At 38.2% G+C, this 22,266-nt stretch overlaps 1 protein-coding gene across 3 annotated transcripts; it reads left to right on the plus strand.

Moving 5' to 3' along the window:
- The first annotated feature begins 940 nt into the window (after nucleotides 1-940).
- On the plus strand, nucleotides 941-21,847 carry Ebag9 (estrogen receptor binding site associated antigen 9). 3 transcript variants are annotated; one of them, XM_090339276.1, is made up of 7 exons: nucleotides 941-960; nucleotides 6,512-6,609; nucleotides 9,070-9,148; nucleotides 10,931-11,089; nucleotides 13,195-13,302; nucleotides 18,685-18,776; nucleotides 21,045-21,847. In XM_090339276.1, exons 2-7 carry the CDS (start codon nucleotides 6,527-6,529, stop codon nucleotides 21,163-21,165), a joined length of 642 nt encoding a protein of 213 aa, XP_090195402.1. In that variant the 5' UTR covers nucleotides 941-960; nucleotides 6,512-6,526; the 3' UTR covers nucleotides 21,166-21,847. The 3 variants fall into 3 exon arrangements, with proteins under 3 accessions (XP_090195402.1, XP_090195401.1, XP_090195400.1); XM_090339275.1 differs by lacking the exon at nucleotides 941-960 and adding an exon at nucleotides 1,250-1,382; XM_090339274.1 differs by lacking the exon at nucleotides 941-960 and adding an exon at nucleotides 1,686-1,760.
- The last annotated feature ends 419 nt before the right edge of the window (nucleotides 21,848-22,266 follow it).

Below are 22,266 nucleotides of genomic sequence, written 5' to 3' on the forward strand. Positions count from 1 at the left end.
GGGTGAGTGACGAAAAGCGCAGTTTAAAAAGGGATAGCCTAGGAAGGGACAATTGACATAGTTTTAGCAAGTGTATACCGTCAAAAGTTACTTTGAGAAAGGAGGATTCCGTGCCCATCACAGCAAAGGACTCTATCCTTTTAAAGGCAGGAAGGATAAAAAGAATCAGATTCCAAAGAGAAGACCGCTGAAAAGAACACAGAGGGAAAGAACGCTTCGCCCGAACTACAAGCTGGGTCAAAAGGACGGACCGTTCGTGTCCTCACTGCTGATGTTTCTAACTCAATTAACAATTACGCGGGAAAGGCTGCGTTCTCCGGGCTCACAGCATTTACCACCCCTCAAGTAGCAGAAGGGCTGGCATCGGTCCCGGCCACGTCCGACACAAGGCGGGGGGTGGGGGGAGGAATCTCTGGCAATCAGGAAGCTGCTTCTCCTTAATCCCAGCTGGTAGAGGGTTCTGCGGGTGGGATGAGGCGGGGGTCGTCTACGGGCAAGGCACTGGTACACAAAAACAAAGGCGGATGAAAGGAAGATCCCCTGGCGCTGGCCCTGGCGCCCCTCCACGCCAACTGCCGCTCACAGCCTCCCCGGGATCGCCCCGCCTCTCGGCCCTCATTGGCGCGAGGACTTGACGTCACACCAGGAAGCTCTCGCCCATTGGGCCAAACACGGTGCGGGGCGGGGTACGGAAGTAAAAGCCTTGGAGACAACGCGGAGCAGGCCGCCTCCGAGGAGGGCGGGGCTGCCGACGAGGGGGCGGCCATGGCAGCTGCGCGGCGGTCGCGTCGGCTGCGACGGAGCGCGCGCCCGGCTTTGAATGAGCGGGGCTGAGACGGAGCCCGCCGTCGAGCCCCAGGAAGCGACTGGCGGCGCGTGCGCGTGCGCGCGCCTGCTGTGCGCGCGCGGGCCGCGGCAGCTCGGAGCCTCCGCCGGGCGGGCGGGGAGGGGGAGGGGCAGGTGAGTGTGTGCGCGTTGCTTGCGCTTCGCGAGCGGCTTTTTTTTTCTTTTCTTTTTTCTTTTTCTCCTCCTCTCCCAACCCCTTTCCTTGACCCGAGTCTTAGGGATGACGCCGGCCTATCCTCACCTCAATCCTCCGCCTCGCACTGTCCACCTTCCTTACCCTCATTTCCATCCCTGACCCCCCCCCCCTCGCCCCCCGGGCCTTCTCCGAACAGCGGACCGCTGCTCCGGGGTACTGCTTCCGGGTCGGCGTGACCTCTGGGGTCAGCGTGGCGCGACCCCGGGGTGGCGCGGGGGGCTCGTGCGGCCCTCGCCATGCGGCGCTCGCGCCGGGGAGCCCAGGCCCCGGAAACCCCGAAGCGTGACACTTGGAGGTCCCGCCTGCCGTCCCGCTCCAGGCCTCGCTCCCTTCACGGCAGGTTGGTCTCCACTCCCGCTCCCTGCCCACGGGGCACTCAGCACCAGCGACGTGGTGCGGTTCCCGGGCCGCCGCGTGCGCGGCGCGGGGGTTGTGTAACCGGGCCGCGCCCGCCTTGTTTTCCTCGCCTGTGCGGTGGGGATGGGGGTCTCTGCTTCCATCCGCCGCGGTTAGGTGGGTCACCAGAAACTGAGCTCGGTTCACTTGGTGCTGGTGGTTCGGGAGACCTGTCCCTCGCCTGGGCCGCACGCCCGCCCTTCCCTCCCTCCGCAGGATGGCTTCCTCCCTTCCACCACCGCCTCCACCGTGGTTCCCCCCTCCCCTTCTTACTTGTCACGCTGCTGCCCGACCTTTTCGTCTCACATTTACACATTTCCAGGTAAAACTTAAATTTGGGACTCGGTGACAACCTACTTCAGAGAGTCGCAGACTTTTTATTCGATGGTAGCCTGCGCTCCGGTGGATCCGAGAGAGGGTTTGTAGATACGGGTATACGCGAAATTCCAAAACAAAGTGGTAGACCTAAGGCCCTGGGCCAGCCACGTCGATTGGCTCACCTTCATGAGCGATCGTTCCACAGTGGATCTGTACGTTTGCACTGTCACTTTTTAAATGATCATTTTAAGAGTCTTAATCGGTAGCACTTGCTTCCGTTCCTGTTCACTTTCAGAGATGTCTTTTTCTCGTGAAGCCCTGAAGATAGGGTGACATCCTAGTCCTGAATCTTACTCTGCTATAGCTCAACTTGCTATATTTTCCTACGAATTTTAAAGAAGCTGCAACTGTAAAAATTAGACTTTGTTAAGTTGCCCATTTCTAACAAGTATTTGCTGTCCAGAGAGTCAGGTTGCCTGCAATACATGCCTCTCAAATTGGCCCATCTACAGGGTATTTTAAATAATCACAAGCACTGTGAATAAAATTTAGTTTTCAAGTGGAATATGATAAAGGGAGTGTGTAGGCTTGTTGATGTCAGACTCTTCAAAATCCTGTTGGAGTGAATCACTCACAAAGCCAGTTCTGGGTATCATCTATTAAGTGGAAATAGTAAAAGTATTGAACTATGCCTTGAACATATCAAGAGATGAAGGAGTATTAATTACTTTAAATCAAGAAGTATTTTCATTCCACTTATGTCCCTGACATTGACTGAGATCTAGAGACAACAAATTGAGTAGCAACTTGGATCCTTGTAGACCAAGTGCAGCAGTTGAGCAGCTGAGGCAAGGTTTCTCTGTGCCATTAAGGCTTGGGGAGAACTCCCAGTACATACTGTAGTATTCATTACATACTGGGTCCAGGTTATACTTAGTAATACTGAATTATACTTTGAATAGAACATTAAGTAAATACAAGTTCTGAAGGTTCTTCCTGTCTGTAAAACAGTACAATTGATAAGAATCAAATGGTACTTGGTAGCCTAATTGTATTTCTCCTATTTCAGTGTTACTAGTTGGATCTGTCTTGAAGGTTTTAATATCTCCATTGAATTACTAAGAATGTTCATTCTTAGATGTTCTTGGTTTGGATACAAATACATGACTGGAGGATCATGGGAACATGTGCTTTACTCTGCTTCAATTCTGTGAAAGAGGACTGAAATTAGTACCCATAACTTGTACCGCTTGATACATAGTAGATAATAAATATTAAATTTTCTTTCTTTGATCACTAGAACAAATTATAGAATGGAAATATTCTTAATTGCTAAGGAAGAGGATTTTGATCTGTCATCAATAATATGTTTTTGTATTTAAAAAAAATGTTTGCTGGACATGGTGGCTCACGCCTGTCATCCTAGCTACTCAGGAGGCTGAGATCTGAGGATCACAGTTCAAAGCCAGCCTTGGCACTGAAGTCCATGAGACTCTTATCTCCAGTTAACCTCTAGAAAACAAGAAGTGGGGCTTGCCTCAAGGGTACAGCAGTAGCCTTGAGCTGAAGAGCTCAGTGACTGCTCCCAGACTTGAGTTCAAGCCCCATGACCCACAAAAAAAAAAAAAGAAAAGTTTGAAAAAGTCTTACTGGAGTATCTTCTCCTCCAAGTTTTGCATGCTGTAAATCTTCTAGCTCCTATATTTTTCTAAAAATTATGCTAATTTTGGGGGGGTGGGTCAGAGGGCTTGTACTTGGCCTGGGCACTGTCTCTGAGCTCTTCAGCTCCAGGCTACCACCCTACCTCTGGGCCTGGTCGTTGTCCCCGTGCTCTTCAACTCAAGGCTACTGCCATATCCTTAAGCCAAGCCCCACTTTCTTGTTTTTTAGAGGTTAATTGGAGATAAGAGTCTCAAGTCCTTTTGTGCCTGGCCTGGCTTCGAACCTTGATCCTCAGATCTCAGCCTTAGTAGCCAGGATTACAGGCCTGAGCCACCACACCCGGCTTGAAAATTATGCTTAATTTTTTGAGAGAGGTTGATTTTCTTTAGATTGAGACTTTTGTTCTTGATAACGAGCATGAAATAAAGTTCTTAAACTTACCATTTGAATTGTACAACTCATTCTCTAGTGAAACAATCACACCTTTCTTTCAAGTCTTAGCAAATGATAATTGAAGGTACCAAGTGAATACAGTCCTCTGGGGAAGTATCTTCAGTGTAGTTACTTTACATGGAAATTCTGTATTCCAAAATGTAAAATGTAAATTTTTTAATAAGAGAATACTTGAATTAAAAAGACTTAACCTTAGCAAGAGACAATAAAGTCTTGCACCACGCAGATTGCAGTGTAAATGGGAAAACAATGATATTTCTTGGGATATTGAATCCATCTTTTTGGCAGTTTGGATATAAGTATTATTGCATTTTTTGAACTAGAATAAAACAATTCGAGATGTAATTGATACAAATATCAATTGAATAGTGAAAGGTTCAGTATTCTTTCCTCTCAGTTAGTAGGCCACCTGTAGGCATAGATATTTAGTAAATATATCATTCAACTCTGTTAAACTTCCATCTGCATAGGCATAGTAGTAATCTTTTTCCTTTCTTTAAAAGGAACTAGCAGTAGTAGCTATATTAAGCACATTTAAGTACACTTTCCTTGCTTTGTGGTTTTGTTTGTTATATGTAACTTTGAACTTTATTATTGAGATATTGTGTATGTAATATATACAATTTATGTATATGGTGGTGTTACCAACAGGATTGAGAAAAATACTTTAGTTTCCTAATGTTTCCCTACTCTTCCACCAGAGGTGACTATTTAATGTTTAGCTTGATCTTTGTTCAGTGTAATTTCATTGTCTTTATTGCAAAACTGTATAATAAGCTATATTCCAGACTTAGATTATTATTGCTTATAAAGATTGATTTTTATTGCTATATCTTTAAGATGATATCTTCAAGAATTTTGGGGGGGGTGAAGGGCAATAATACGTTGTCTGAGGTTGTTTCAGTGTAATGCTGGCACCAGATAGTAAGATGAGAAATATTCCCCCTTTTCCAGTTGTTTAGTGGTTTGTATAAAATTAGTACTCCTAAATATTCAGTAGACTTCCCAAGTATTGGGTAAAATTCAGCAGTAAAGCCTCCTGGACTGGCAAAATTTTAGACTCACATTCAATCCCTTTAATAATCTTTTTCAGTTGTGAGACCTGATCTCTGGGCCTGGGCACTGTACCTGAGCTCTTCAGCTCAAGGCCTTGAGGCACAGCACTACTTCCAATTTTCTGGTGATTAATTGGAGATAAGAGTCTCACAAACTTTTTCTAGTGCACGGGCTGACTTTGAACCTTGATCCTCAGACCTCATCCTCCTGAGTAGGTAGGATTATAGTCGTGAACCACCATGCCCAGCTGAGTTATCTCTTCTTATTGTACTTTGGGAACTTGTGTCTACCAGAGAATTTGCCTGCTTTATCTCCTTATATAAAGTAAAATAGGTATAAAGTTGCTTACAATGCTAATTTTTCTAATATATAAAGACTAATAATACTACCTCCTTCCATTATTATGATAACTGGCAAAATTTTGTACATATGTTTTGTTTTATTAGGTATGTTTGATTAATTGACCCTTTTATCACTGTGAAATGATTGATTTTATACTTAGTAATATTTTTCTAATATGTCTGATATTGAAATGTCCTTTTGATTCATTTCAGCATAATGTATTTTCCCATCCTTTTACTTTTAAACTGTATTATTTTAGGCAGCGTATTTTAGGCAGCGTATCGTATTCCTTTTATCCAGCATTAAGAATCTGCCTTTTTATTAGCTTAAGCAATAGGCTAAGTCTCATCCTGCATTTTGTTTTGTTTATCCATTTGTTCTTCCTCCTTTCTTTGTTTTCTGCTTCTTCTACTAATGAGCAGTTTCATCTTCTTTGTTAGCTAATTACCTAAATTCTTTATCGAATATGATTTAATTGAATCAGTAAGATTTTGCCTATTTGCCAGTATTTCTGAAACAAATTTGTAAATTATTGGACTTGATGCATTCTGTGATTACTTTCAACTCATTCATTATCTGTGTAACTTTGCACAACGTATCTCCCTCATTGAATTTCTCCATCTATAAAATGAGAATCATAAAATCTAACTTTCAAAATGTTAAATTATTTAATTATATATTTTAATAGTGCCATGGTCATATGTTTTATATTTCAAAAGATAAAATATTTACTATGTGCTGTTTTATATTCTCTTAATTTTTTAATTGCAAGTGAATTTATAGTTAAACAATTTATTTATTTTTGGTGCTGGTCCTAGGGCTTGAACTCTTGGTGTGAATGCTGTCCCTGACCTTTTTCCGCTCAAAGCTAATGGTGTACCACTTGAGCCACACTGCCACTCCCCCATTTTAGTGGTTAGTCGTATGGAGATAAGAATGTCATGGACTTTCCTGCCAGGTCTGACATCAAACCATGACCCTTACATCTCAGCCTCTTGAGTAGCTAGAATTACAAGTATGAGCCACCAGTGTCCATCAGCAAAATAATTTTTGTAAACCAAAGTGAAGAATTTTTTCACAAGAACTAATAAAAATTCTTCAGAAACCTAGTTTATGGTTTAGGTTTTAGTAAAATATTTGTGCTTACTAGAGAAAAGTAAAGATGACCAGTCTTTTTTTCCGTGACAGGAACATGGTGTATGAAGTCAGCAGAATGATGGTTTGTGTCTACTTTCTCCACAGGTTCTGGCTCCCACCATGGCCATCACTCAGTTTCGGCTATTTAAAGTTTGTACCTGTTTAGCAACAGTATTCTCATTCCTAAAGAGATTAATATGCAGGTAAATAAATTCTCTTCATATTTCCAACACAAGCTCTGGTGACATTTCTCATGACTGATGTTCCTAATACTTAGTTTTTGTGTATTTGTATTTTTGATGACATATTTGAAAAGTTAGAATGGGCACCATCAAAAGCAAGTACAATGCAAAAATTAAAGTAGAATGGAAAATGAGGGTTGTGTTTTTCAATTCCAGACCTTAAGAAGTTTTGTCTCAGGTACACTACTTTCATTAGTAAGACATTTTATTTCGTTTAATACAAAAATAATTACTTTGTTTCTGACATGGCTACTAAGCAGCCCTATATATTTTTTTCTTTTGTTACTTGATACTACTTAATCAGTGGAACTTTTAGATGTTTGTTTTATACTGAAAAACACCAACAACTAAAGTAAATAAAAGGAGGTATAATCAGCTGTCTTTAGTAGATACATCTTAGATGTTGTATACAATTCTTTTTCCAACTTACTACACTGATCTTAACTAACTAACTGAAAGGAAGGTTAGGAAATGTGTCTCTGGATAGATGACCATTTGATTGTAGCTGCTTCTCTGAAAATTAAGTGCCCTTCAGTTTATTGCTAAAAGCACAGTGATTCGGGATTTTTGTTGTTAAGATCTAGGATCTTTCATTGGGAACAAGTACATGAAATAGAATAGAAGTGATCATTGGGAGAGAAGAAAGATATGGAAAATATTGGTGACAGACTTGAAATCACCCAAGAAGGCAGGATTGGGTGAAAAAAACCCAGTGAACTAAGTGTTCAGATCATCTAGAATGAAGAGGAATGGCTAGAAGTTCACTGCAATAAGGAGTGTGGGGCCAAAAGCATGGCCAAGTGGTAGAGTGCTTGTATAGCATACATGAAGCCCTGGGTTCAATTTCTTGGCACCACATAAACCGAAAAAGCTGGAAGTAGTGCTGTGGCTCAAGTGCTAGGCCCAAGGACAGTGTCCAGGCCTGGAGTTTAAGCCTAGGACCAGGAAAAAGAAAAAAGAATGAGTGGTAATTGCCAGAAAGCAAAAGGTTAAAAGAAGCATTCTGTTAACAGTAATGAATAATAGCTGTTTTCCTTTTCCATCTATATTTTCTAAAATGCTATTCAATATGGAGTAGCTTTACAATGGAAATTGTATATGATTTGGAAAATATTACAGACTTTTTTTTTTGCCAGTCCTGGGCTTGAGCTCAGGGCCTGAGCACTGTCCTTGGACTTTCTCAAGGCTAGAGCTCTACCACTTGAGCCTCAGCACCACTTCTGGCTTTTTTTTCTATGTATGTGGTACCGAGAAATCGAACCCGGGTCTTCATGCATGCTAGGCAAGCACTTTAACCACTAGGCCAAACTCCCGGCCCTATTACAGACTTTTTTAAAAATAAATTTCTGTGGTCAGTATAAATATAGGAATGATTACATGTTCAGTTTTAAAGAACATCAATCTTATGATAAGATAAACTTGAATGATAAAAAGAACTGGAAGTATGTGTTGTAAATTTTGTAGTAAGCTCTTTATTTAACAAATGCATTCTAATTAAAGATGAAAAAAAATCTATCATTTAAATTAAATTCAGATAAAAATGACTACATTTACCAAGTAACTCCCAGTAATTGCTTTATAGTTACTTGAAGCAAATGAATATTCATTTATAATAACTATCATCTTTCTAATATTTTATTATGTATCAAACACTGCCTAGGTACTTTAAATATGTCTTTTAGTTAAATGCTCACAAGAATGTTATGTGCATTGTAGCAAAGATATTAAAGCTCCATGATTTACATAAATTCCATATCTCATATTCTTAGCTGATGTAACAGTACATCATGTTTAGAACTCAATACAGTTTAGTTCAATCCAATGATTTTCAAAGATTAAGTTTGGTAGTAAATTTTACCATGAAATTTATTGTTAGATGTCAAAGTCTGAGCCACCATATTTAAAATGGAATAGGTGACACAGAGCTTATGAAACCAAAGCATTCCCAGGGAGCATGGTTTGAAACCACCAAATAGTTTGTTCTTGTCTGTTCTGAGTCCTAACTAAAAACAAAGATATCTTGATTTAGAACCTCTTCATAATAGCTTCATGAAATATTATTACTATTATTAATGTATGATAATTGTAAAATTGAAAGATGTCATATAAAACTTTAGTTACTAGCTGGGCATGGTGGCTCATGCCTGTACTCCTAGCTACTCAGAAGGCTGATATCTGAGGATCACGGTGCAAAGCCAACCCGGCTTTGAGACTCCTATCTCTAGTTAACCACTAGAAAACTGGAAGTGGCCCTGTGGCTCAAAGGGTAGGACCATAGCCTTGAGCTGAAGAGCTCAGGGACAGCGCCCAGGCCCACAGTTAAAAGTTCCACGACCAACAACAACAAAAAACTTCAATTACTGCCCATAATGGTTTTTACCCATGTTTGTTTTGGTGGTTTTTTTTTCATGTTTTTATTAGGTCTGGCAGAGGAAGAAAATTAAGTGGAGACCAAATAACTTTGCCAACTACAGTTGATTATTCTTCAGTTCCAAAGCAGGTAAGTTTTGAGGATTTTTAATAATTAGGAAAAATTGAATATGTGTTACAGTATATTATTTTTCAAACTGATTATATACTGTTAGTCATAAAATTAATTTGGCTCTCAGAATTTTTGTTACTTTGTTGTTTTTTTTTTTTTTTTTTTTTGGTCTGTCATGGGGTTTGAACTCCGGCTGGGCACTGTCAGCTCAAGGCTAGAGCTCTGCCAGTTGATCCACGGTGCCACTTCCAGTTTTCTGATGATTAATTGGAGATGAGATAAGAGTCTCACAAACTTTTTGTGCCCAGGCTGGCTTTGAATTATGATCCTCAGATCTCATCCTCCTGAATAGCCAGAATGGATCATAGACATGAGTCACCTGGCCTGACTTGTTACAGTTTTTTAGTTCTAAAACCTCTCTGTAATACTTCATTTTATCTGCTATATTCACTGGTGATATTTTATGTTTTTTGAGTGGTTTCAAATGTTTGCTATTTTTTGTAGCGCTTTTATCTTAAAGTCTTAGGTAAGGTAATTCCAACCATAATATCATCTACAGGTTGTCACATAGAAATGAACTGTACATGCAAATAAGATATATTAGTGCTGTAGATACTAAATAATTTTTTGATTGTTTCATCAACTTTTTAGATATTATTATCTGAGACTTTTAAATCTTTTGGATAATTTTTTTAAGTCAGATAATCAATTTGATTTGACTTGAGGGTGAATTCCAGCCCACCTTCTATGTACTGTAATTGTAACATTAGTTCACTTTTCAAAGCATTTACTTGTTTTATTTAAGGAAAAAAAATAACCAAATAAAACAAAACATAATAATATATCAACGTCTGCCTAGCCTATAGTACAATTTTGCTTTTTTTTTTTTTTTTGCCAGTCCTGGGCTTGGGCTCAGGGCCTGAGCACTGTCCTTGGACTTCCTCAAGGCTAGAGCTCTACCACTTGAGCCTCAGCACTACTTATGGCTTTTTTCTATGTATGTTGTACTGAGGAATTGAACCCAGGCCTTCGTGCATGCTAGGCAAGCACTCTACCACTAGGCCAAACTCCCAGCCCTGTGGGTTTGTTTGTTTGTTTATCTATTTTTATTGTGATTAGTGGAAGGGTTACATTATATTCACCAGATAGAAGATGCATAACTTCATGAACATTGATACCCTTTCTTGTGACATGGTCCCCATTTCCCTCCCACTCTCCCCCTGCTCATTTGATTTCCCCCTTCCCTATCCAATTTCAAATAACCAATTAAGCACATATAAAATATATCAGATAACAAGGTGAAATATTATAACAAGGGATAGCAAAAGAGATGAGGGATAACATAGTACATTAAGGATAACAATCACTCATATGGCTTTTGTTTCCTTATCCTGGAGGTCCTTACATTTAGTGTCATACTGTTTGCCGGCCCTGCATTTTAAAAAAGAATTCAATTTAGTTTTGGAAAATGATTTGAAATACCTATTTTTCTGTGGGTCAAAAAAGTTTGAAGACATGTTTTTAAAAGTTAATTTTTTGAGGTTTGTCCTGGGGTTTTAACTTAGGTCCTGAGTACTGTCCTTGGACTATCTTAAGGCTAGTATTCTACCACTTGATTCACAGCACCACTTCCAGCTTATTTGATGTATGTGGTACCAAGGAATTGAACCCAGGGCTTTGTGCATGCTAGCTAGGCAAGCACTCTACCACTAGGCCACATCCCGGCCCAAAAGTCCATTCTCCAAATGAATGAATAAAGGTACTCCTTCTTGGTTGATGATCTTGATCAATTAAATATAGACAGATGTGGAGGAGTGGACTTCCTGGGATGAAGATGCACCCACAAGTGTAAAGATTGAAGGAGGCAATGGCAACGTGGCATCACAACAAAATGCTTTGGAACAACTGGAACCTGACTATTTTAAGGACATGACACCAACTATAAGAAAAACTCAGAAAGTATGTAATTAAAAATTTGTTGTTTGGGAGACTTCCACTTCCTTTAATTAAAATCAAGACAATATAACAAGTACTCATTGGCATCTTTCCAGTTATCATCAATTAATATTTTTAATAAGAATTTCATCATTCATCATATGTATTAAACACATATGATAAATTATTTCTCCAACTCTTTTAGCACTATAAGCATTATTGAAATTCGGCTGTTTGTCAGATTCTAAACTTTAGTTTCTGTTACGGGAGATTAGGTTAAATAAGGTAACAGTTCTAATAAGTACTCATACAACAAAGAGCTTCCCAGGCTCTGGGATCTTAGAGTAATGTTATCGTTTTCATAGTCATGTATACTTTATTTAATTTCTTCTGAGTTGAATATGGAAGATGTGGGGCATTACTGGATAAAGTCCAGTATGATACTCAGTAGTATCCTTTCTTTTTATGAAAATGATACATGTGATTTTTTATTCCAGTTTTCAGTTTTGAGTTCAAGGTCTTCTGTTAGGTTACTTCAGTACTACCAAGCCATGCCTTTACTGGTTATTTTTAGAATACTGTTTCGTTTCCTATTAGGTTTGTGCCTGAGCTGCCATCTGCCCTCTTCAAGCTTCTTGTCATCTCTGGGGTTATAGGTACATGCCACTGCATCTAGTTTCCCTTCAGTGAAGATGGAATTTTCTGCCTGGGCTGCTGGCACCTTGATCCTCTCAGTCTTAGCCTCCCTCAACTTTGGAGAATAGATGCATATCACTGTGTCTGGCTGTAGGTTGAGAAAGAAGAGATTTTGTGAACTGTTTTGCATAAGCTGTCCCCAAATGGTGATCTTTCCATTGTCATGCTCCCACATAGCTATAATTATAGGCATGGTTCCTAGCAGTGTACTGTTGTTGTTGTTGTTGTTGTTTTTGGTTGGTCATGGGGCTTGAACTCGACTTGGGTGCTGTCCCTGTGTTCTTCAGCTCAAGGCTAGCACTCAGCCACTTGTGCCACAGCACCAGTTTGGTTTTCCAGTGGTTAATGGCAGATAAGAGTCTTGAGGACTTTCATGCCTTGGCTGGCCTTGAATGGCAATCCTTATATCTCAACCTCTTGAGTATCTAGGATTACAGGCATGAGCTACCAGCATCCAGCTAGTGTACTTTTTTTAAAAAAAAAAAAAAGAAATTGAGTCCTAAATTGAGAATGACATATAGCAGACTTATCTTCCATCACTCTTCCTAACCAATTCTACTGTCCAGAAACAGCCATTTAACTACTTTTATTATTTCAGCTTTTACTAATAGTCATCAGAACATAATATTAATTATTAGAAATATATTTCTTCATTTGCCCATCACAGATATTTATTATCATTATCTTATCTGTTGTAATTCCTTCAAATATTGGAATGTTATTACAGTCTCCCTACTTTAGAAGTCTCTGTTATTCATTTAAACATACGAAATGTTTGATTCAAACACTGTATGCTTTGTAAATTGAGGGTGTTATTTATTCTTTGTCTTCCTAACCAGCTTCAACTATATTTTTGTATTATCAATGTGGGAAACATTTAGACCTTACTTTGTGTGTCATCCAAATGTTTTAAGTAATGAAAAACATTAAATATTTTCAAGGATTTTTTATGTTGCTTCTTATTAGATGAATAACATATTGTAGAAGTATATTGCTTTTTTCCTACGAACTTACAATATTATAATATTGCTTTATTAAATTAGTGTGAAAGTGCTTTCAAAGTTATAAAATTTCAAGTAAATATATTTTTATCTTATGCCTGAGTTCATATAGTAATATAGAAATGCATTCTATGGGGGTTAAATTCTACTTTTGTCAAGATAAACATTGTATAATTTAATAGCTAAGGGTAATTATTTGGGGAAGAAATAAGAAGATGAAAAAATAACAGTTTAAGTGAAATATAATTGCTCTTGCGTTGAGAATTATTTGTTTAAGCAATTGGCTGGAAATTTTGGTTTACAAATGTTACTATTTTTGTGCTGTAAAATTTTAAAAGAAGACAGCATATTTTAAACACTAACAATGCATTACATTAATCGTTTGTTTTATATAGTGGTGTATAAAATACTCTTTTTATCCCAATCTTTCAGATTGTTATTAAAAAGAGAGAACCGTTAAATTTTGGCATCCCGGATGGTAGCACAGGTTTCTCCAGTAGACTAGCAGCTACACAGGATATGCCTTTCATTCATCAGTCAGTAAGTATGTCACAGAATCTAGGAAAAGACTTGACTTTTTATTTATTTATTTTTTTTATGGAACAGGAAAATAACAATGAATTGGACTTTATGTGTCTTTGACTTTGGAATACCTTTAGCAGTTCACAAGTTGATCATAGTTTTATCCAATCCTAACATTTTATGATATTGCAAATCATCTCACCTACCCATTACACATGTGAAAGGTAGAAACAAACTATGTTACTTAGAAATCAAAACTTGGGGCTGGGAATGTGGTTTAGTTGCTCAGTGCTTGCCTAGCATGCATAAGGCCCTGGGTTTGATTCCTTGGTACCACATACACAGAAAATGTGGAAGTATCTCTGTGGCTCAAGTGGAAGAGTGCTAGCTTTGAGCAAAAATGTGTCCAAGGACAGTGCACAGGTCCTGAGTTCAAGCCCAAGGACAGGCAAAAAGGAAAAATGTGTGTATATATACACACACATACACACACACTCTTGGGGCTGGGAGTATGGTCTATTGGCCTATTAGCATGCACGAAGCTCTAAGTTCTATTTCTCAGTACCGCGTACACAGAAAAAAAAAAAGCTAGAAGTGGTGCTGTGGCTCAGGTGATAGGGCACTAGTCTTGAGAAAGCCCAAGGACAGTGCCCAGACCCTGACTTCAAGCACCAGGACTGGCCAAAAAAAAAAAAAAGCTTGAAATGGTTGTACCTAAAATAACTTTAATAGCAGGTAAGTTTTAAGTGAGTTATAGGCTATTTTATGCAGGGTTTTATGTGTGGTTTTATTTAAGATTGATTGAGGTAGGTTCTGGGATTCTAACTCTGGGTTTTAACTTTGATAGGCAAGCACTTTAATATCCTTTGAGCCAGATTTCTGACCCTGTTTTGCTTTAGTTATTTTTCTGATAGGATATTAGGCCAATCTCCAGACCATAGTTATCTACTCTCTCTCTCCCTCCTAAGTAGCTGGGTTGTAGGTGAGCCACTATGCCTGGCTCTAGATTAAAGGAAGCTTTTTAAAGGAAAATAGTAATCAAGAATTACACAGTTGAGGGGCCGGGAGTTTGGCCTAGTGGTAGAGTGCTTGCTTAGCATGCACGAAGACCCGGGTTCGATTCCTCGGTACCACATACATAGAAAAAAAAGCTGGAAGTGGTGCTGAGGCTCAAGTGGTAGAGTGCTAAGCCTTGAGAAAGTCCAAGGACAGTGCTCAGGCCCTGAGCCCAAGCACAGGACTGGCAAAAAAAAAGAAGAATACACAGTTGGAAGTCTCGCTGTGCCTCAGACGGTAGAGCACTAGCCTTGATCTAAAGTATACAGGGAGAGCTCCCAGACCCAGAGTTGAAGCTCTACGACTGTCCAAAAAAAAACCAAAAACATAGCTGGAATTCTTAATCTTGGAACTATGTCAGAATTAGCTTTAGAAGTTTGTTAAAAACACAGATACCATCCAGAAGCCTGTGGCTCATGCCTGTAAGCCAGGCTATTCAGTAGGCTGAGATATGAGGATCACAGTTCAAATCACAGATTAGGAAAGTCTGTGAGATTTTTTTTTTTTTTTGCCAGTCCTGGGGCTTGAAGTCAGGGCCTGAGCACTGTCCTTGGATACTTTGGACACTTTTTGCTCAAGGCTAGTACTCTGCCACTTGAGCTATACCACCACTTCTGGCTTTTTCTGTATATGTGGTACCCAGGAATTGAACTCAGGGCTTCGTGCATGCTAGGCTAGCACTCTACCACTAGACCCCAGTATGTGAGACTTTTATCTCTAGTTAACCACCAAAACAGCAGAAGTGGAGCTGTGGTAGAGCTAGTGGTAGAACACTAGCTTTTTATTATTATTATTATTATTAATTTTACCTTTTTATTGTAATTAATAGAAGGTTGCATTATATTTGCCAGATAGAAGGTGCATTACTTCATAAACATTGATATCCCTTCTTATGTTTTTGTCCCCATTTCCCTCCCCCCACTCCCTCCCCTCATCTTGTTTTCCTCTTCCCTTTCCTATTTCAAATAAACAAATAAACATATATACAATATATCAGATAACAAGATACTGTAACAATATGAGAATAACTAAGGGACAACAAAAGAGATGAGAAATAACATAGTACATTAAGAACAACAATCACACATTATATGGCTCTTGTTTCCATATCTTGGAGATCCTTTCATTTAGCCTCATCCTATATGGCTTTATGCATCTAGGTTTTGCCTTGTTGTAATTCTTTGCTAGGAGAGTCCAGGGTTTGTAGTAATTATTACAAATGAGGGAAACCATTGAGCCTATGTTCCTTTGAGTCTGGCTTACTTCACTTAAGATTTTTTCTAAGTTTTTCCATTTCCTTACAAATAGAACGATGTCATTCTTTCTGATGGCAGCATAGAATTCCATTGAGAGCACTAGCTTTTAACAAAAAAAAGCTCAAGGAAAGTGCCCACGTTCTGATTTCAAGCCCTAAGACTGGCACCACAGAAAGAAAAGTCCCTACAAATATCTAGGCTTCTTCTATCCATTGTTTTATACCAAGTTCAAATTTTTTTCTTTTTTTTTTATTGTAATTAGTAAAAGGGTTACATGATATTTGCCAGATAGAAGGTGCATTAATTCACATACATTGATACCCTTTCACATGTCTTGGTACCCATTTCCCTCCCCCCCCCACACCCCCCACCCGTCTTGGTTTTCCCCCCTTCCCTATAAAATTTCAAATATCCAAATACAAATAAATTCAATATATCATATAACAAAGTGAGATCTGCAATAGAGCAAAATCTTGATACATAAGGCCATATAATGTGAAGCTAATTGAAAGGACCTCCAGGATATTGAAACAAAAGCCATATAATGAATGATTGTTGTCCTGAATGTACTATGTTGTCTCTCATCTCCTTTGCTGTCCCTTGGTTATCTCATATTGGTATAGTATCTCACTTTGTTACCAAGTTCAAATTTAATGACTTAAAATAGTAAAAATCATTTATTGTCTCACATACTTTCTGTGAATCAGGAACCAAAGGTCAAGTAAACTGGGTGGTTCTATCAAAAGGTTCCTATTGTGTATGCAAACACTGGGATAGGACAGTAGTCAGCTTTACTTTTGGCTGTGAATGGAGGAACTGTTTCAAAGGTGGCTTTTTAAAGGTTTGCACAGAGCTTCACTTGCAGGTTTTTATAAGGCTTTTTATAGGACTGCTTGAATTTTCTCATGTCACAGGCCCAGAAGTGATGAGATGATGACACAAAAAAAGTGAGAGGGAGAAAAGTGCAGTCTGTTGGGAAGAGACATAATATTAAATAAATGATACACATAAATGTAACTGTAAAATTTGATAACTTCTATATAATTATATAATGCAATGGGAACAGCATTATAAATGTTTCTCTGCATAACCATCGTCTTTTATTTTTCTTAATTTTAAACTGTTCATATTGATTTGAACCATATTGATAAATGGTTCAGCCCTACCTAGAACATTTTTAATATTTATCACCTTATGATGTAGAATTCTAATGTAGTTCATTGTAAATGTGTGAATATGTAGACACTCTCAAGGTTGGGTAGGTAAAAGTGGGCAAATGGAAAATGTCTCTGTGCTATTTTTACTTCTTTTCCCCTCGGGCAAAGTATAAGGGAGCATTGATTGTGTGAGAAAGAAGGGTAAACAAGTAAACCTGTTCAGTGCACCAGAGATGTCTTACCACTCATTCCATAAATCACATTCTTTTCCAGTCCATTGCCTTAACATTCTTCTTTTAAACCAAACATCCTATTTTTCTCCTGAGTTTTATCCCTGTGCTACACGAATTCTTTGTACTAAGGCTCCTCACTTCTTTTGTCATCTTGGAGGCTTTTTCAAGTTGTTAGCTTTAGATGCTTTTGATGGGCAGATACATTTTTTATGTAAACAAATTTGTCTAAATAGCTTTTTGTCTTCTTAAGTCATCTTTAATCTTTTATTAAGGCCTTAATACTTTTACTTTTTAAATGTTTTATGCACACAGGCCTATTTCAGCAGAAAATAGGTAAGTATTATGAATGCAAAATTTACAAACAGAAAATAAACATAACCGTTAGAAAAGTTTGATATTAAGATTTTAAAGAATCCCTCAAGTACTGAAACATTTCTAAAGCTGTCTTAAATAAGCAAAGGTAGAAAAGGAGGCTGTTGGAGACACAGGAAAGGATTTCTGCCACTGCAGACAATACGTTGTTTCAACCTTTAAGAGTCATTAATGCTTTATTTCAATACCATTCCAAAGTGCACTCTTCTCTAAATTACTTTTGAAAATTCATGTTAATTCAGTCATTGGAAATATTAACAAAGTGTTATATTTATGATGGTCAGGAAGAAAACATCGTATTTTAACTTTAGAATAAGTTTATGAAACAGCAAGCCTTGCCAGGCATGGTGGCTCACACCTGTAATCCTAGTTACTCGGGAGGCTAAGATCTGAAGATAGTGGTTCAAAGCCAGCCCGGGCTTTGAAGTCTCTTATCTCCAATTAGAGAAACTGGAAGTGGGGCTGTGGCTCAAAGAATAGGGTGGTAATCTTGAGCTGTAGAGCTCAGAGACAGTGCCCAGACCTTGAGTTCAAGTCCTGGGAACAACAAAAAACAACAAGAAAAGCAACAAGCCTTCTGTTTATTACCTGTATAATAACAATAAAAATAAAAATTTTTTAAGTATTTTATTTATAATTTTACACATTGTCAATTTCATACCTAAATAAACATGCTAGAATGAACATTTACAGTGGAAGGGAGAAGAGGACCACTATTAGAAGGCTGACAAGGGCAATAATGGGGGGCAGTAACTGATCCAGTGACGACTCAGGAACATGGTCAGGAGGCATCAGCTGAAAGTAGCATTCCAGTAAAGATGAATTTTGCCTCATTTGCTATTTTGACCTAGGATGGCAAAGCTATGAATTATGTATGCTTAAATGAAGAGTGTGCTCATTTGGAAACTTCTCTGTGTATGTAAGTCCAGTCAAGCATTTCTGATTGTCTAGGAGCAGTCTTTTTTCTCCCCTTCACCTTCTTTACCTCTTACTGAAAAGAAAGAGAGGAAGAAGGAAGAAATGCTCTATTATTTCTTCCAAACTAAGTAGGCAAGAGCAGAAAATTAAGTATGAAACAGTATCCTGTAGCACATGAAACAGGAGGAAGGCTAGACTTGCTCGAGTAGTACCTCTGAAAGTCTTGCCTCATAATATCATCTGGAAACCTGCAATTCTAGGCTAACTAGGAGCACAGCCACTTGCATCTCCTATAGAACTTTGTTTGAAGCTGAGACACCCAAGATTCTGATCCTGAATTTTGTTTAAGAATAATATTCAGAAAGAATAGCTCTTTCCTATCTTAATTTTGTTTTGTTTTCACTCTAGTCTGAATTAGGTGACTTAGACTCTTGGCAAGAAAATACTAATGCTTGGGAGGAGGAAGAAGATGCAGCCTGGCAAGCAGAAGAAGTTCTGAGGTGCGTGAGTGTTACTTACACTTCAGCCTGGGTGGAAGAATTTGATTTGTCCCCAGTAATGTGTATGGTCAAGGAAGCCAAATGCCCATCTTTTGTCATTTGAACCTTAGAAAATGTGGATTTTTCTCTCTGTGTCTGATAGGGTATGCCATATTACATGCCACTAACGATTTAAAGTATTTTAAGAATAAAAGAATGATGATTTCATTGCTAGCAGGTGAAACCTTTTATATCTGCGTACTACTTTGCACTTATGACGTATTCTGTGAAATGTGAACCACTACGACATACCCTTCCGATCAGAAGTTAAAACTGTTTTTAGTTCCTCGCGGCTGAGAATATTGCCCATACTGCATATCTGAATGAGAATAACTAATATAACACTAGTACCTCTGGGCATAGCCAAATTAGCCAAATTTGAAATAGGTAAGTCATAAACTAGCTATTCTACAGAATAATAGATACTCTACAGTTTGCTCTGTGTGTGTGTGTTTGTATCTGGGGGCTTTAACTTGAGGGCCTGGATGCCGTGTTTTATGGGGGTTTTTGGTACTTAATTGGAGAGACTTCTCTGCCTGGGCTGTCTTTGAACTGCAGTCCTCAGATCTCAGGCTCCTGAGAAGTTAGGGTTACAGGTATGAGCCATCAGTGCCTGGTAATCTGCAACTTTTTTTTAAATTGTAATGTATAGAGGGGTTACAGTTATATTTTCCAGATAGTAGTAGGTGCATTACTTCTCACACATTGATATAATCTGCAGCTTTTTAAAGTGTATTTTTATTCTTGTCCTTCTTTCTTTATGTTGGCAATAAGTTTAGTTCTTGTTTCTTAGACATTAGGTCAGAAGTAAAAACAAAATTTACCTTAAAGGATAGCTTTATGACTATGATCACTGATTAAAACTCACATTTAAAATGTATCAGTTATGTATCATTACTTTATCATAAAATATAATGATACAGGTTTTTGTGGGTTAAAGTAAAATTGTTTTTACTATAGAAATAGAAAATGGAATACCTTTCACATCTTAAGAACTGAATTCATTTTTGTCTTTTAGTATCCATAATTTAAAATTACCTTGACTAACCAGCAGAGGGTGCTGTTAGTTGAAAGTTCCTGATGATTTATTCTAGTTTGGGGCTTCTTTTTTTAGCATTTTTGTTTTGTTGAACAAGAAAGGAGTTTGTATTTTAAAATTGTCATTAAAGTTGTGAGTTTTTGGTCAGTAACTCAGTTGTTCACAAAAGATTTCTCCTTCCCGTTTTGTTGTTCGTACTGGGTTTTGAATTCAAGACTTTGCACTTGCTATGTAAGCATTCTACCATTTGAGTCATGCCTGCTTTAGTGTTTTGTTCTGTTTTGGTATTTTTTTTTTTTGTCAATTGTGGGGTTTGAACTCAGGGCCTGGGAATTGTCTCTGAGCCTCTTTGTGCACAAAGCTAGCACATTACCATTTGTACCACTTAATTTCGAGTTTGAGTGGTTAATTGGAGATAAGAATCTCACAGGGAATGGACTGACTTCAAATCTGGATCCTCATAACTCAGTCTCCTGAGTAGCTAGGCTTACAGGTATAAGCCACCAGCATCCAGCCAGGTTATTATATCTTAATGGGGTCTCACATTTTGCCCTGACTAGCCTGGACTGCAGTCTTCCTACCTTAGCCTTCTCTGTAGATGGATTCCTGGGTATATGCTACCACATCTAGTTTAGATGAGGTCTCACTAACTTTTTGCCTTAGCTGACTTCAAACCATGATCCTGGTATCTTCAACATCCATGATTCTTAGAATCTGAATCATTAATGTTCAGTGCTATTGAAAAGTACATAGTAATTCCTGTCATATTCCTCTTTATATAGTGTTTGTCTCTTTCCTACTCTTGTTTTGCTTGTGTGCTTAACTAATGGGTTTTTTCTACTTCTATTTTCATGGTTATATTCATCTGCTGTGTGTAGGATTTCTTGGAATAGTTTCTGTTTTGCTATCTTATTAGTCATTAATTCCTCCAGCTTTTGCTGATCATGGAACATTTTTCTGTATCCTTCAATTGTAAGTGGTAGCTTTGTAGAGTACTACTAATTAGCAGTTATTCTCTAGCAATGATTCACATAAATGCATCATTCCATACCTTTCTTGCTTTTAAGTCTTCTACTGAAAAGAAAGAATGATCTGTTATTCTGATAGGTTTACCATCTTTGAAGTTTTATTTGCCATTTTACCCATGGTTTTATTTTCTAAAATTAAAGATATGACATGTTTCTTTTCAGGCAGCAGAAAATAGCAGACAGAGAAAAGAGAGCAGCAGAACAACAAAGAAAGAAAATGGAAAAGGAAGCACAGAGGCTAATGAAGAAGGAACAGAACAAAATTGGTGTGAAACTTTCATAACAAATACTCTTCAGATGTCATAGTGCCAGTAGGAGAAGTCTGAGCTCCACAGCCCATGCAACATTTGTATGGATTTAAGAGTATTTATGGAATCCAAATACACTGCTTGATTTTAATGCATTCATCAGGCCATTCAGGAGACCGAGATTCTCCCAAAGTACTTGGAACTCTTAGTGATTGAGACTCAAAAGGACAGAAAAGATGTATGCAACTATTTTCTTCAACATTTTCCAGACATATGACAATTGTTTCCTGTAGAAAAATTATTACAAATGGAATATACCAGTACCTCTCAAGCTAGTGTTTCTAGCTGAATAAATGGGTGTAAATAATTTTATGGTGAAAAAGAACTCTGCTATCTATTATGTTTTCCTTCAATGTGTATAATTATAAAATAAATAATTCTAATATTTTTTTGTTTCCATGATCACCTGACCTAAATTAGACAGGCTATAAGGAGGGCTTTCACTTCCTTATTTTTGTTATAAGAAGCTGATGTTGGCATACGTTTTCTCTAGTGAAAATGGGTATTGTTTTATATATCAATAAGGGATTTGATGATTTGGGGTTTTAAGATGACATTAAATGCAATAATTTTATTTATCAAATATTTTTACATCATTTTCCTTTCAATGATGTGATGTAATTTACATTGCATGTATAAACATTGAAAATCAACTAACATGTCATGTTTGTCTTAAGTTATTATAATTTGTGAATTTTAAGAACTAGTGTTAGTACTCCTACCCTTTCATTACAGATTGAAAATGTGTTAGGGTCTTTAAGTACCATAGTTATTCCTCCCGCTCCAAAGCCAGTAACTTACAAGTACAGAAAGTCTTCAGTTCTAGTATTGCAAAGGTTTTGAATGGGCCAGGAATTTGGCCTAGTGGTGCTTGCCTAGCATGTACAAAGACCCAGGTTCAGTTCTTCTGTACCACATACATAGAAAAAATTGGAAGTGATCCTGTGGCTCAAGTGGTAGAGCTCTAGCTTTGAGAAAAGCCCAAGTACAGTGCTCAGAACCAGAGGTCAAGCCCCAGGACTGGTTTTATATATCTAATATAATGCTGCTTCTGTAACATTACTAATTCATCATAT

Source organism: Megascapheus bottae, chromosome 9, assembly GCF_031878675.1.
Source record: "Megascapheus bottae isolate mThoBot1 chromosome 9, mThoBot2.hap1, whole genome shotgun sequence".
Lineage (NCBI taxonomy): Eukaryota > Metazoa > Chordata > Mammalia > Rodentia > Geomyidae > Megascapheus > Megascapheus bottae.

Coding starts and splice junctions, on each gene's coding strand:
- Ebag9 (XM_090339276.1), top strand. CDS start 6,527: ATGGCCATCACTCAGTTTCGGCTATTTAAAGTTTGTACCTGTTTAGCA. Junction 9,149..10,930: donor ATTCTTCAGTTCCAAAGCAG/GTAAGTTTTGAG, acceptor AATTAAATATAG/ACAGATGTGGAGGAGTGGAC. Junction 11,090..13,194: donor CTATAAGAAAAACTCAGAAA/GTATGTAATTAA, acceptor CCAATCTTTCAG/ATTGTTATTAAAAAGAGAGA.